The sequence below is a fragment of the Geotrypetes seraphini genome, chromosome 5 (assembly GCF_902459505.1).
Source record: "Geotrypetes seraphini chromosome 5, aGeoSer1.1, whole genome shotgun sequence".
Classification (NCBI taxonomy): Eukaryota; Metazoa; Chordata; class Amphibia; order Gymnophiona; family Dermophiidae; genus Geotrypetes; species Geotrypetes seraphini.
The window spans coordinates 258683514-258696017 of record NC_047088.1 but is presented as its reverse complement, the minus strand read 5'-3'; the positions used below and the strand labels follow the sequence as shown (position 1 = coordinate 258696017).

The following is a 12504-nucleotide window of genomic DNA, read 5'->3' as shown; positions in this document are numbered from 1 at the left end:
ATTCTCAATTTTTTTTTTTAAATTATTATTATTAATTTATCAAGTTTCAAAATATTTATCAGGCATATTATATCTTGTTCAGAAAGAATGAAATCATGTTATAAAGAACAATCTTGGTGATCAATATTGTGCTTTAAAATCTATTACTTTTCATAAGAAAATTGCAAGTGAGTAACTCTGGATCCAAAGTTTTCATCAGTTTGCTTCCCGTTTCAAGCTTGATGCTCCAGAAGTCAACTGGCGTAATTGGGTAAATCTCTCCGAGACAACTTACTGTGCTCTTGCTCCTCTATCTACTAAGACTGTTTCTTACTCCCGTAAGGCTCCTTGGTCCCTTCCTTATCATAGAGAATTGAAGCAGAAATGCCAGGTATTAGAGCATAAGTGGAACAATCTAAATCTTCTGTTGATAGACAGTCATGGAGGGATAGTATCATGTTCTACAATGCAGTACGAAAAAAAACTAGGAAAAATTTTTATGGTGACAAAATTATTAGATCCAACGACCAAAGCAGTACTCTAACATCTGGCGCTCTCTAACTTCTAATGATGATTTGTCAATTCACTCTTCTCCCCTAGCAGCGGATGACTTAGTGAAATTTTTTAATGAAAAGATTGCTGCTATAAGTGACTCTTTTCCTTCATCAGTCTCTTATAATTCACTGGTGTCTAGTGACACTAATTCTATTGCAACTCCAGCAGACAGAATCTGGACAGGTTTCAAAATTGTGTCACAAATTAAGATCTTGCAAATGTGTCTTGGATCCGTTCCATTCATACTTATATGAAAAAATTCCTACCTAGGCTATCTCATCCCTTACCAAACTTATAAATTCGGCTTTACGCTGAGATCTATTCTCTGTAGAGATGGGTCATATTGTTTTGACCCCATTACTGAAAAAAGCAGGTCTAGACCCATCTTCTCTGTCTAGTTAACAACCTATAATGAATATTCCTCTACAGACCAAAATGTTAGAGTCTATTATATCAGCTCAGCTTTCATCATATTTGGAGAGATTCTCCATTCTTTTACCTTGCCAATTTGGATTTAGACCTCATTTTAGTACCAAATCTTTACTAGTCTCACTAATTTCAAAGGTCCAGCAACTTCATTCGTGTAACAAGTTTGCAATTTTGCTTCAATTTGATCTATCTGCGGCCTTTGACGTCATTCACCATGATATTTTGATTTACCAACTTTCTGAAATAGGTATTGATTCTATAGCCCTAGACTGGTTCTTGAAATTCTTACGATCTTGCTCATACACTGTTAATACAAATAGCACTATGTCATCTTCTTGGAAGCCGCTATGCGGAGTTCCACAAGGATCACCTTTGTCTCCTATTCTCTTCAACATTTACATGACCCCTCTGAAGCTTTTCCATCTTTCTCCCTTTGAAACACTGTATACGTATGCAGATGACATCTTTGTTCTCCTTGAGACAGATTCGAACCTCACTAACCTCGCTGGGAATATAATAGAATGTATAACGAAACTTCAGTCATGGACCCTACTGTACAAATGAAGTTGAATGAGTCTAAAACAAAACTACTCTAGCTTGGCCCAAAATTAGATCAGCTACCTTTGACTATTCTACTGCCTTCAGGATCTTCACTACCGACTGAATTCTCAAGCAAAGTTCTGAGTGTCATTATAGATTCAACACTTTCTTTCAATGACCATCTTAATTCTCTGGTGGAAAAATGTTTTTTTTTAGTCTCCATATGTTGAGGAAAGTGAGATCTTGCTTCCATCAACAACATTTTTCTGTTCTTGTACAATCAATCATTCTTTTGAGGTTCGATCATTGTAACGCGGTCTTCTACTGCCGCTGGGCTGATCTTTGCAAAAAGTAAATTCGATCATGTTTCTCCACTTTTGCTAAAACTTCATTGGCTCTCAATTATTTCTAGTCTATTTCAAATGTGCCTGCTTTACATTTAAGAATCTTGCATGGCATCTTTCCTTCCTTCCTCTATTTTGGAATTCTATAAGATCTGAGATTACCCGACCTACTCAAAAACTTAAATTATATTTTCCTACGCTGAAAGGCATCAGCTATACTGGAAAATTAGGGAAATCTCTTCGGTTTTCGGTTTATAAATCTTTATTCATTTTCTTATGTTACAACAAGTGTTTCAAATAAACTCATTAGAAACTTGAATATACACACTTGATTAACTCACATATTAACATCAAATTTAACATTTCTTTAAAAAATTAATATTATATAAAGTTATAATATTATACAAGAAATCTAAATTTATATAATTCTTATTGAATATAATAATCCCTCACCCCTCCCTCCCTCCCAATCAGTAATACATATAATCCACTTTATTGTAAATTCATTCTAATATTGATATAGTATGTAATAATCAGAAATAAAATCCCACCCCATTTCCCTCTAATCAAAAATCTTATCATGGGAAAAGTTAATCATTCATTACAAAAATCTGTTAACGGTCCCCAGACTTTTTGAAATTTACTCACATAGCCTTTTTGTGTTGCAATGGTGAGTTCCATTTTGTATATATGGCATACAGAATTCCACCAAAAATTGTAGTTTAACATATCATGTTTTTTCCAATTGTATGTTATTTGCTGCATTGCTATTCCAGTTAAAATAAACAGAAGTTTGTTGTTACTTGACGAAATTTGACTTCTTGCTCTCATAGTTGTGCCAAATAAAATAGTATCATATGTCAAGGCTACTGGATTTTCCAACATCCTATTGATTTGAGGCCAAATTGATTTCCAGAATGATAAGATGAATGGACAATAGAATAAAAGGTGGTCTAATGTCCCGACTTCAACATGACAGTGCCAGCATCTATTAGACTTAGAACTATCTATCTTTTGTAAACGAACAGGGGTCCAAAATGCTCTATGTAAAAGAAAAAACCAAGTTTGTCTCATAGATGCTGACACCGTACATTTTAACCTCCAAGACCAAAGTCGTGGCCATTGAGATGCAGTAATTTGGTGCTTTATCTCAATGCTCCAAATAGCACAGTTACTTACCGTAACAGGTGTTATCCAGGGACAGCAGGCATATATTCTCACACATGGGTGACGTCATCTACGGAGCCCCAGCGCGGACAGCTTTTCAAGCAAACTTGCTAGAAGTTTCAAGTTTGCACACTGCACCACGCATGTGCTAGCCTTCTCGCCCACTAGAGGGCGCATCTCCACCTCGTGGTCCTCAGTTCATTTTCATCCGCGGAGCCAGAAGCCCTGTGGAAAATTTGTGCTCGTATTGCCTTCTGTCGCCGCGGCTGTGTGCGGAATTTCGACGCGGTCGCTGCGTTGTTTGTGTTTTCTTTCTTTCTTTTCTTCTTTTCTCAAAAAAAAAAAAAAAAAAATCTAACTTTTCCGTTCGCTCCGGGGGCTCCCGGTAGCCGTGGCCGAGGAACCTCGTTTGTTCCCGGCCTTGTTTTGGGCCCATGTCCCGGCCCGTAACGGGATTTAAGAAGTGTGGTAGGTGTGATAGGCTTTTGTCCATCACTGACCCTCACAGGTGCTGCCTAAGGTGTTTGGGGCCCCATCACCCGACAGCATCGTGCCCTAAGTGTGCCACCTTCCAGAAACGGGCCCTTACTCGTCGCAAGGCCCGTATGGCTGATCTCTTTGCCATCGATACTCCAAATCTCTTCTTTTCAAAATTACTGAGCTCTGGAATAATTTTCTTATCCAGTTGCGTGAACTGGGCTCTCTCCAATTATTCCAAAAACATCTGAAAACTTGGCTTTTTTCAAAATTGTGATCTTCGCTTCCCTCTATATTATCCCTATCCCTATTGTATTCTTTTTAATTTTCTATAAACCGTGCCGAGCTCTATCTTTATAGAGAAGATGTAGTATATAAGCCTAAGGTTTAGTTTAATTTAATAAAAGAAGAAAATAATGTTTTAACAGACCCTTCTTAAATCCATAAGGATTGGATCCAAAATTACAAAAAGCGGTTTAAAGAATATCTTTAGCTATTATCAACTGCTTCCCTAACGGTATATCTACTGGATCTGCACTATTTCCTATTTGTACAACATCTTGTAGCTCTTGAAATATACAGCTCCATTATTCTTGTAACTTCTCCTGGAAATGGCCAGAATTCTCTCTGTAGTTATCCTGGAAATGTCCAGTTGTCTCTTTTGTAATCCGCCCAGAACTGCAAGGTTGAGGCGGAATAGAAATCAGTAATGTAATGTAATGTATTATAACGAAGAAAAAGCAAATCGGTTGAAACGTTTACATGAGAAATCTAAAAAAATTTCTCAAATTTTTAACTCCAATTCAAATACATAGGGGTCCTTTTACTAAGGGCTCCTTTTACAAAGGTGCGTTAGCGTTTTTAGTGCACGCACCGGATTAGCGCGTGCTAGCCAAAAAACTACCGCCTGCTCAAGAGGCGGCGGTAGCGGCTAGCACGTGCATTTTAGCGCGTGCTATTCTGCGTGTAAAGGCCCTAACGCACCTTCGTAAAAGGAGCCCTAAGGCGCGATAGACGTTTTAGCGCATGCTAAATGCTAACGCTTCCATAGAATATAAGGGATGCATTAGCGTTTAGCATGCACTAAAATGGCTAACACCTTAGTAAAAGGACCACATAGGGTGGTGATGAGCATCACAGAAGGGCAGAAGACATTTTGTTTCCAAATCAATTAATATGCAGAAAATTTAAAAACTAAAAAAACTTCCCCTCCCCCCACCCAATCACTCAGAGCCATTGGATTAGCTGGCATTATTCTGAATCGCAGCATTAGTGGGGCAGGAAGGACTAGCCCTGCCCATGCAGAGCCAGACTTTGGGGTAAGGGTGGAGAGGTGTGTTTAGTCTGTTTGGGGGAGGGGGGATGCAGGGAACCTAAAACATTTTTTAAATTGTATCCCTTTTTTTTTTTCTTTTTATTGAAACAAGAAAGAATGATTAAAAAAAAAAAAAGACCAAAATTTATTGGATGTACAAGTGATTTACATATATTATATGTTATAATCTTGTATACTTATTGTATGAATTGAAAATGAATAAAGATTTAAAAAAAGAATGTTTTCAGCACACTCTCCCTAGCAAACACCTGCATTTAGGAGATGGAAAAGGCAGAGAAATAGACAAATAGGATTGGGAGTAATAGGGAGATAGGAGCATGAGAAAGTAACGGGGAGAAACCGACAGAGATAAATATGGGGGATAAGAGACTGGCAGGGGGTAATGGAAAAGAGGACGAGAGACTGACAAAGGCAGCAGGACACAGAGAACCATCTACAGCTGGAGTGGGGGAGAGTGAGAGAGAGTGGGTAGGAGGATGGCAGCTGTGAAGAGAGAGATGAAAAAGAAAAACAAACAGACAAGGAAACTAGATAATAGAGCTTCTAATGTCTACAAATAAAAACAATTCATTTGTCATTATTTTCTAGGCAAAGCTTTTGATGCTGCCCTACTTAAAAGGCTTACAAATAAACTGAGCTGGCTGAAGGTAGGCCCAAAGGAAAAGCCTGGGTTAAAAAATGGCTGAACGATAGTCATTTTCCATTTGGCAAGGCTCTAACAGACAAATACCGAACTGGAAATCCCAAGAACTGTATGCGGTGCCAAATGCCAAAGAAACTGAATCAAAAATGAATTTCCATCTCTACTGGATAAAACAAAAAGCTATCAAGGCTTTTACATTCCCAAATCCAAGAAAGATATCCTAAAAGATGTCCCACAAAAGAATGCTTGCTGTATAAAACTGACAGAAAAATGCAACATGACCAGCATAAGAACAGCCACACTGGCTCAGACAAATGATCATAAGAACATAAGAATCGCCGCTGCTGGGTCAGACCAGTGGTCCATCGTGCCCAGCAGTCCGTTCACGCGGCGGCCCTCTGGTCAAAGACCAGCGCCCTAACTGAGACTAGCCTTACTTGTGTACGTTCTGGTTCAGCAGGAACTTGTCCAACTTTGTCTTGAATCCTTGGAGGGTGTTTTCCCCTATAACAGCCTCCGGAAGAGTGTGCCAGTTTTCTACCACTCTCTGAGTAAAGAAGAGCTTCCTTACGTTCATATGGAATCTATCCCCTTTCAATTTTAGAGAGTGCCCTCTCGTTCTCCCTACCTTGGAGAGGGTGAACAACTTATCCTTATCTACTAAGTCTATTCCCTTCAGTACCTTGAATGTTTCGATCATGTCCCCTCTCAATCTCCTCTGTTCGAGGGAGAAGATGCTCAGTTTCTCTAACCTCTCACTGTACGGTAACTCCTCCAGCCCCTTAACCATCTTAGTCGCTCTTCTCTGGACCCTTTCGAGTAGTACCGTGTCCTTCTTCATGTATGGCGACCAGTGCTGGACGCAGTACTCCAGGTGAGGGCACACCATGGCCCAGTACAGCAGCATGATGACCTTTTCCGATCTGTTCATGATCCCCTTCTTTATCATTCCTAGCATTCTGTTCGCCCTTTTCACCACAGCACATTGCGTGGACGGCTTCATTGACTTGTCGATCAGAACTCCCAAGTCCCTTTCCTGGGAGGTCTCTCCAAGTACCGCCCCTTACATCCTGTATTCGTGCATGAGATTTTTGTTACCGACATGCATCACTTTACACTTATCCACGTTGAACCTCATCCGCCATGTCGATGCCCATTCCTCGAGCCTGATTATGTCACGTTGCAGATCTTTGCAATCTCCCTTCGTCTTCACTCCTCTAGCCCAGTATCCTGTGTCCACAGTGGTCAAGCCAGGTCACAAGTACCTAGCAACTATTATAAAAGTCACTCTATGTGCCTTTATAGAACATAGAACATAGAAAAAGACGGCAGGCAGATAAGGGCCACGGCCCATCTAGTCTGCCCACCCCAATGACCCTCCCCTATTTATCTCTGTGCAGAGATCCCACGTGACGATCCCATTTCTTCTTAAAATTCAACTGTTATTGAAACTTATGCTCAGAGACATGAAGGCGAATGTACCGCCTCACCACCCAATCATCGCATTGTTCAATACAGTGTTAAAATGATAACAATAGTCACTATTGAATTTATAAGAGCCAAACGGGCTATAAGCTTAACATCTTATATTGATGACTGTAAGATGAAAAAAACTTAGCTTTCTAAATTCACTGGTTCCAGTGAATTTAGTCGTGGAAATGATATAAAGATCGCCTCAGAAAACTGGGATTATTCACCCTTGAGAAGAGAAGACTGAGAGGGGATCTGATAGAGACTTTTAAATTGCTAAAAGGAATCGACAAAATGGAGCAAGCTCACTCACCAGCAGGGGGAAAGGATGGAGAGCAAGAAATAGCTTTATTCACATTGGCGAATGTGACCCAGACTCGGACCAGAGGTCATGGACTGAAGCTGAGAGGGGACACGGCCAAGACAAATGTCAGAAAGTTCTGCTTCACACAGCGAGTGGTGAACGCCTGGAACTCTCTCCCGAAAGAGATGGTGGAGGAAACCACCATTCTAGGATTTAAGGGAAAATTGGACGCACATCTTCTTGCAGGACATATTGAGGGATATGAGTGACTAATGTATGCACCAGGGTACGCCTGGCTGAGCCTCCGTGTGTGCGGATCACCGGACTGGATGGACCCCAGGTCTGATCCGGTGCAGGCAGTTCTTATGTTCTTATATGGGATGGTTTGTCCCATCGAGAAAGTAGCCTGCTATTGAATTCATGATGTTGGCGCTCTCAGGGGTCGGATTGAGGGGTGGAGGGTGGTTAACTTTTCACTGTTATTGTTACTGGTTACATTCCTTAAAGCTTCCGTGAAGAATTCACATGGCTAGTTTTACATTGCCTGTTGTTGAAGGTCGTTATTTGTATCCGTATGTATTCCTTTTATGGTGTATGTTACTGGAAAATCAATACAAATTATATTTAAAAGAAACCCCCACTGTTTCACTATTCTCTGAGTGAAGAAATGTTTCCTCCTATTGGTACTAAAGGTATTTCCTTGCAGCTTCATCGAGTGTTCCCTAGTCTTTGTATTTTTTGATGGAGTAAATAATTGATTCACTCTAAACCACTCAGGATTTTGTAGACGTCAATCCTATCTCCCCTCTCTTTTCCAAGCTGAAGAGCCCCAACCTCTTTAGTCTTTCCTCACACGAGAGAAGTTGCATCCCTTTTATCATCTTGGTCGCTCTTTGAACCTTTTCTAATTCTGCTATATCTTTTTTGAGATACAGCAACCAAAACTGAACGCAATACTCAAGGTGAAGTTGCACCAGAGAGCGATGCAGAGGAATTATAACATTCTTAGTCTTATTTACCATTCTTTTTCTAATAATTCCTAGCATTTTGTTTGCTATTTTGGCCGCCATTGCACATTGGGTGGAAGGTTTCAGTATATGAGCTCCCCTGGGAGAACGGTATAGAAAAAATTGAATAAAAATATATTTTCTATGATGATACCTAGGGGTCCTTTTACTAAGGCGTGCTAGCCATTTTGCTAATGCGTCCATAGAATATTATGGGTGCGTTAGCATTTAGCGTGCACTAATCGTTAGCACGCACTAAATCGACTAGTGCGCCTTAGTAAAAGAAAGGGCTAGCTCTTCATGTAGGGTGCTAACTCCTAAGGTAGACCCGAGCATCTGGTAACTATGATTTGGATTATTCTTCCCAATGTGCATCACTTTGCATTTGTCATCTGCCATTTGGATGCACAGTCTTCCAATTTCCTAAGATATGCCTGCAATTTTTTAATCTACAGTTTAGTGTCACCTGCAGATTTAATCACCTCACTCGTTGTTCCACTTTCCAGATCATTTATAAATATTTTAGATAGTATTGATCCCAGTAGAGATCCCTTTGGCACTCCACTATTTACCCTCCTCCATTGAGGTAAATGGCCATTTAAACTTACCTTCTGTTTTCTGTCCAATAATCAAATCTACAACACAACACTGCCTCCTATCCCATGACTCTTTAATTTTCTCAGAAGCATCTCATGAGGAACTTTGTTGAAAGATTTCTGAAAATCTAGAAACACTACGTCAAACGGCTCTCATTTATCCTCACCATCAAAGAAATGCAGCAAATTGGTGAGGCAAGACCTCCCTTGGCCAAATCCATGCTGACTCTATGCCATTAAACTATGTTTGCCTACATGTTCTGTAATTTTATTTTTTTATAATGCTTTCAACTATTTTTCCCAGAAGTCAAGCTCATCAATCTTTATTTTCTCAGAACACCCCTAGAACCTTTTTAAAAATTGGCTTAACATTAGCCACCCTCCAATCTCAGGTAGTACAGATGATTTCAGGTACATTAGAAACAGAAAATCTGTAGGGATTCTGTAGGAGCATCAAGGAGCAAAAATATGTACTCAAGGAGAATAAGGCCATAGCGGAGAGACTGAATGGATTCTTTCCTTCAATCTTTACAGAAGAAGATGTAAGAGATCTACCTGAACCAGAAAGGATTTTCAAGTCTGATGATGCAGAGGAAATGAAAGAAATCTCTGAGAACCTGGAAGACATACTGAGCCAAATCGACAAGTTAAACAGTGATAAATCACCTGGACTAGATGGTATACATTCTAGGGTACTGAAAGAACTCAAACATGAAATTGCTTATCTAATGTTAGTGATCTGTAACCTGTTGCTAAAATCATCCATAGTACCTGAAGATTGGAAGGTGGCCAGTGTTACACTGATTTTTAAAAAGGGTTCCAGGATGAACTGGGAAATTAAGACCAGTAAGCCTGAATTCAGTGCCAGGCAAAATAGTGAAAACTATTATCAAAAAATAAAATTACAGAACACATAGACAAACATAGCATCAGTTCAGCCAAGGGAGGTCTTGCTTCACCAATTTGCTTCAGTTTCTTTGAAGGTGTGAATAAACATGTGGATAAAGGTAAGCCGGTTGATGAAGTGTATCTAGATTTTCAGAAAGCTTTTGACAAAGTTCCTCATAGAGTTTAAGAAAGGTTTGGACACGTTCCTTTAGGAAAGAAGTTCACAGTCCGCTATTAAGACAGACATGGGGTAGCCAATGCTTACCCTGGATCAGTACCATGGAATGTTGCTACTATTTGGAAACAGGAATCTGGGCTAGATGAACCATTGATCTGACCTAGTATGGCTATTCTTATGTTTTGGATTTCTACACCCCAAGTGTATCACTATGCACTATGTGCCCTCCCTTGGAGCCCCTGGGTTCCTGCTCATTGAAGGACCTTACTCTCAAAGCGTTTTTTCTGGTGGACACTACTTCTGCGAGATGCATTTCTGAGCTGCAGGTTTTCTCTTGCAGGCCTTCCTTCCTGGAGTTTTCTAGGGAGCGGGTTGTGTTGCAGCCTGTTCCTTCCTTTCTACTAAAAGTGGTCTCGCCTTTTCATATCAATCAGTCCGTGGTCTTGGGTAGCCAGGAGAGCTCTTCGGAACAGAGGCAGTTGCTCAAGTTGGATGTCTGTTGAGTCCTTCGCTCTTATGTACAGCGGACCCAGGAGTTCCGGAAGTCAGATCATCTGTTTGTCCTCTTAGCAGGTCCTCTTAAGGGGGACAGTGCTTCCAAGGCTACCATGGCGCACTGGATTAAGGAGACTATCGCTTCTACTTTCCTTCTTCAGAAGAAGCATGTTCCGGAATTTCTCAAGGCTCATTCCACTCGGTGTCAGGCAGCTTCTTGGGCTAAGTCTTCTCTTGTGCCTCCAGGCTGCAATTGTGCAGACTCAAGCTGCATTTTGGTCTTCTCTGCATTCTTTTGTGCAACACTACCATGTGGAAGTTCAGATACATCAGGACGTGGTGTTCAGTGAGCAGGTTCTGATGGCAGCCCTCTGGGGGTCCCACCCATGATGAGTGCTGCTTTGGTATGTCCCATCAGTGAACTGTACTGGTCTGGAGAGATGCTAAAGAAGGAGAAATTAGGTTCTTACCTGCTAATTTTCTTTCTTTTACACTCTCCAGACCGGTACAGTCCCCACCCTGTCTGTTTGTCTGTTCTTTCGGGATTCGTGTGAAGAGTGGGATTTTTCTGCGGGTTCTAGTACTTTTACAGGGTCAGGGAGATTAAAAGAACAGCGGCTTTAGCTCAGCTGGCGAGCTGTGGGGACTTTTGCTAAAGGGGTTTTCTCTATGCACCTTCCAACAGTATTGCTCTTTGTTAGTTGTTACTCTTGTTTGGAGTATTGTTACTGTTATAATTAGTATTTCTTAGTTCTGCTTGGCTATTTGGCAGACTGGTTATTTAGAGGGAAGCACAGCTGTTAGTACTACTGTACAGCCAAAGTTTTGGCTCAGCCTCCACCTGCTGGTCATGGTAAGCTATTACCCATCAGTGAACTGTACCGGGCTGGAGAGATGCTAAAGAAACAGTTTTTGTTGTTGGCAGGGCTTAATTTTTTTTGTTTGGTTTTTTTTTTTGGGGGGGAACAGCCTGTAGCTCAGTTCCACCACTTCTTTCCAGATCCTGAGCCATACAGTTTTGCTTTTACTTTTTCCTTCCAGGCAACCTGCAAGCAAGAGGCATGGAAGGGATGAACCTGGAATAAAACAGAGAACAATTGCTCTACTCCCTAATCCAGCCCCTCTTCTTCTGTTGCTCCTACCCCTGGCTCCTCCTAGCTCCACAGTTCTGCTTCCTTTTTGAGTGCAAATTAAAGCCTGGTTGTTGATAGTCACATTTCCTCTATTCGTCTAACTTAGCTTTGACACTTCTCTGGGGGAAGAAAAGGTTTCTCCCCTGCTGTCACTGTCTCTGCTCTTGCATCTAAAAGGACCAACTTCTGAAAACTATATTGAAGGAGGTATTTTATGACTAAACAACATCCCCTCATGCCTATAGTATGTGACACCAACTCACCTGTAGGAATGAAATTTTTGTTTTTTAAGGAGGAAAACAGGTACTGCCTTAAATCTTCCATGAAGGGAAGCTGTACATACATCAGACACTAAAATAAAAAGAAAGCAACTTTGAGAGTATTTCATGGTACCTAGTTTCCTTCTTTTAGTATTGAACTTATGACAACATTGTTGCATGAATTTCTGTACAATAATAAACAGATCACTGAACATTATGGATGAATTTCCTTATAGTAAGCTAGGAATCAGTTGGTGAACACAGGCACTAACCAATAGCTTTCTAAATACAGTCAAACCTCAGTTTGCAAGTAACGTGGTTTGCGAGTGTTTTGCAAGACGAGCAAAACATTCTCGCAAATCTTGTCTCGCAAACCGAGCGTTGACTCGATTTGCGAGCACCTCTCCCCCCCTCACCCCCCCGACAACTGGCTTGGCTCCCCTTCCCGCGCGAACCGGCACCCCCCGCCTGAACAGCATTCAGCCTTACCCCATCTGGCACCGGCACACAGCCCACAGGACGTGCCGGTGCCAGTGAAACAAATTCCTGCCTCTTGCCATCTGCGCATGCTCAAGGCCTTCTGGTTCTTGCTCTCTCTGAGATTCTCGGAGATCTCTGAGAGAGCGAGAACCAAAAGGCCTTGGGCATGTGCAGATGCTCAAAGCCCAGGCAAGAGGCAGGAACTTCTTTCACCGGCACCGGC

General features: G+C 41.2%; 1 protein-coding gene across 3 annotated transcripts in view; it reads right to left on the bottom strand.

Annotated features, from left to right (window-relative positions):
* Window positions 1-12504, bottom strand: part of XRCC5 (X-ray repair cross complementing 5) — a 168891-nt gene that overhangs the window by 88301 nt on the left and 68086 nt on the right. For all 3 annotated transcript variants that reach the window (XM_033946083.1, XM_033946082.1, XM_033946084.1), the window contains exon 12: window positions 11805-11892. In XM_033946083.1, coding sequence (XP_033801974.1) covers window positions 11805-11892 — 88 coding nt within the window. The remainder of the gene's footprint in view (window positions 1-11804; window positions 11893-12504) is intronic.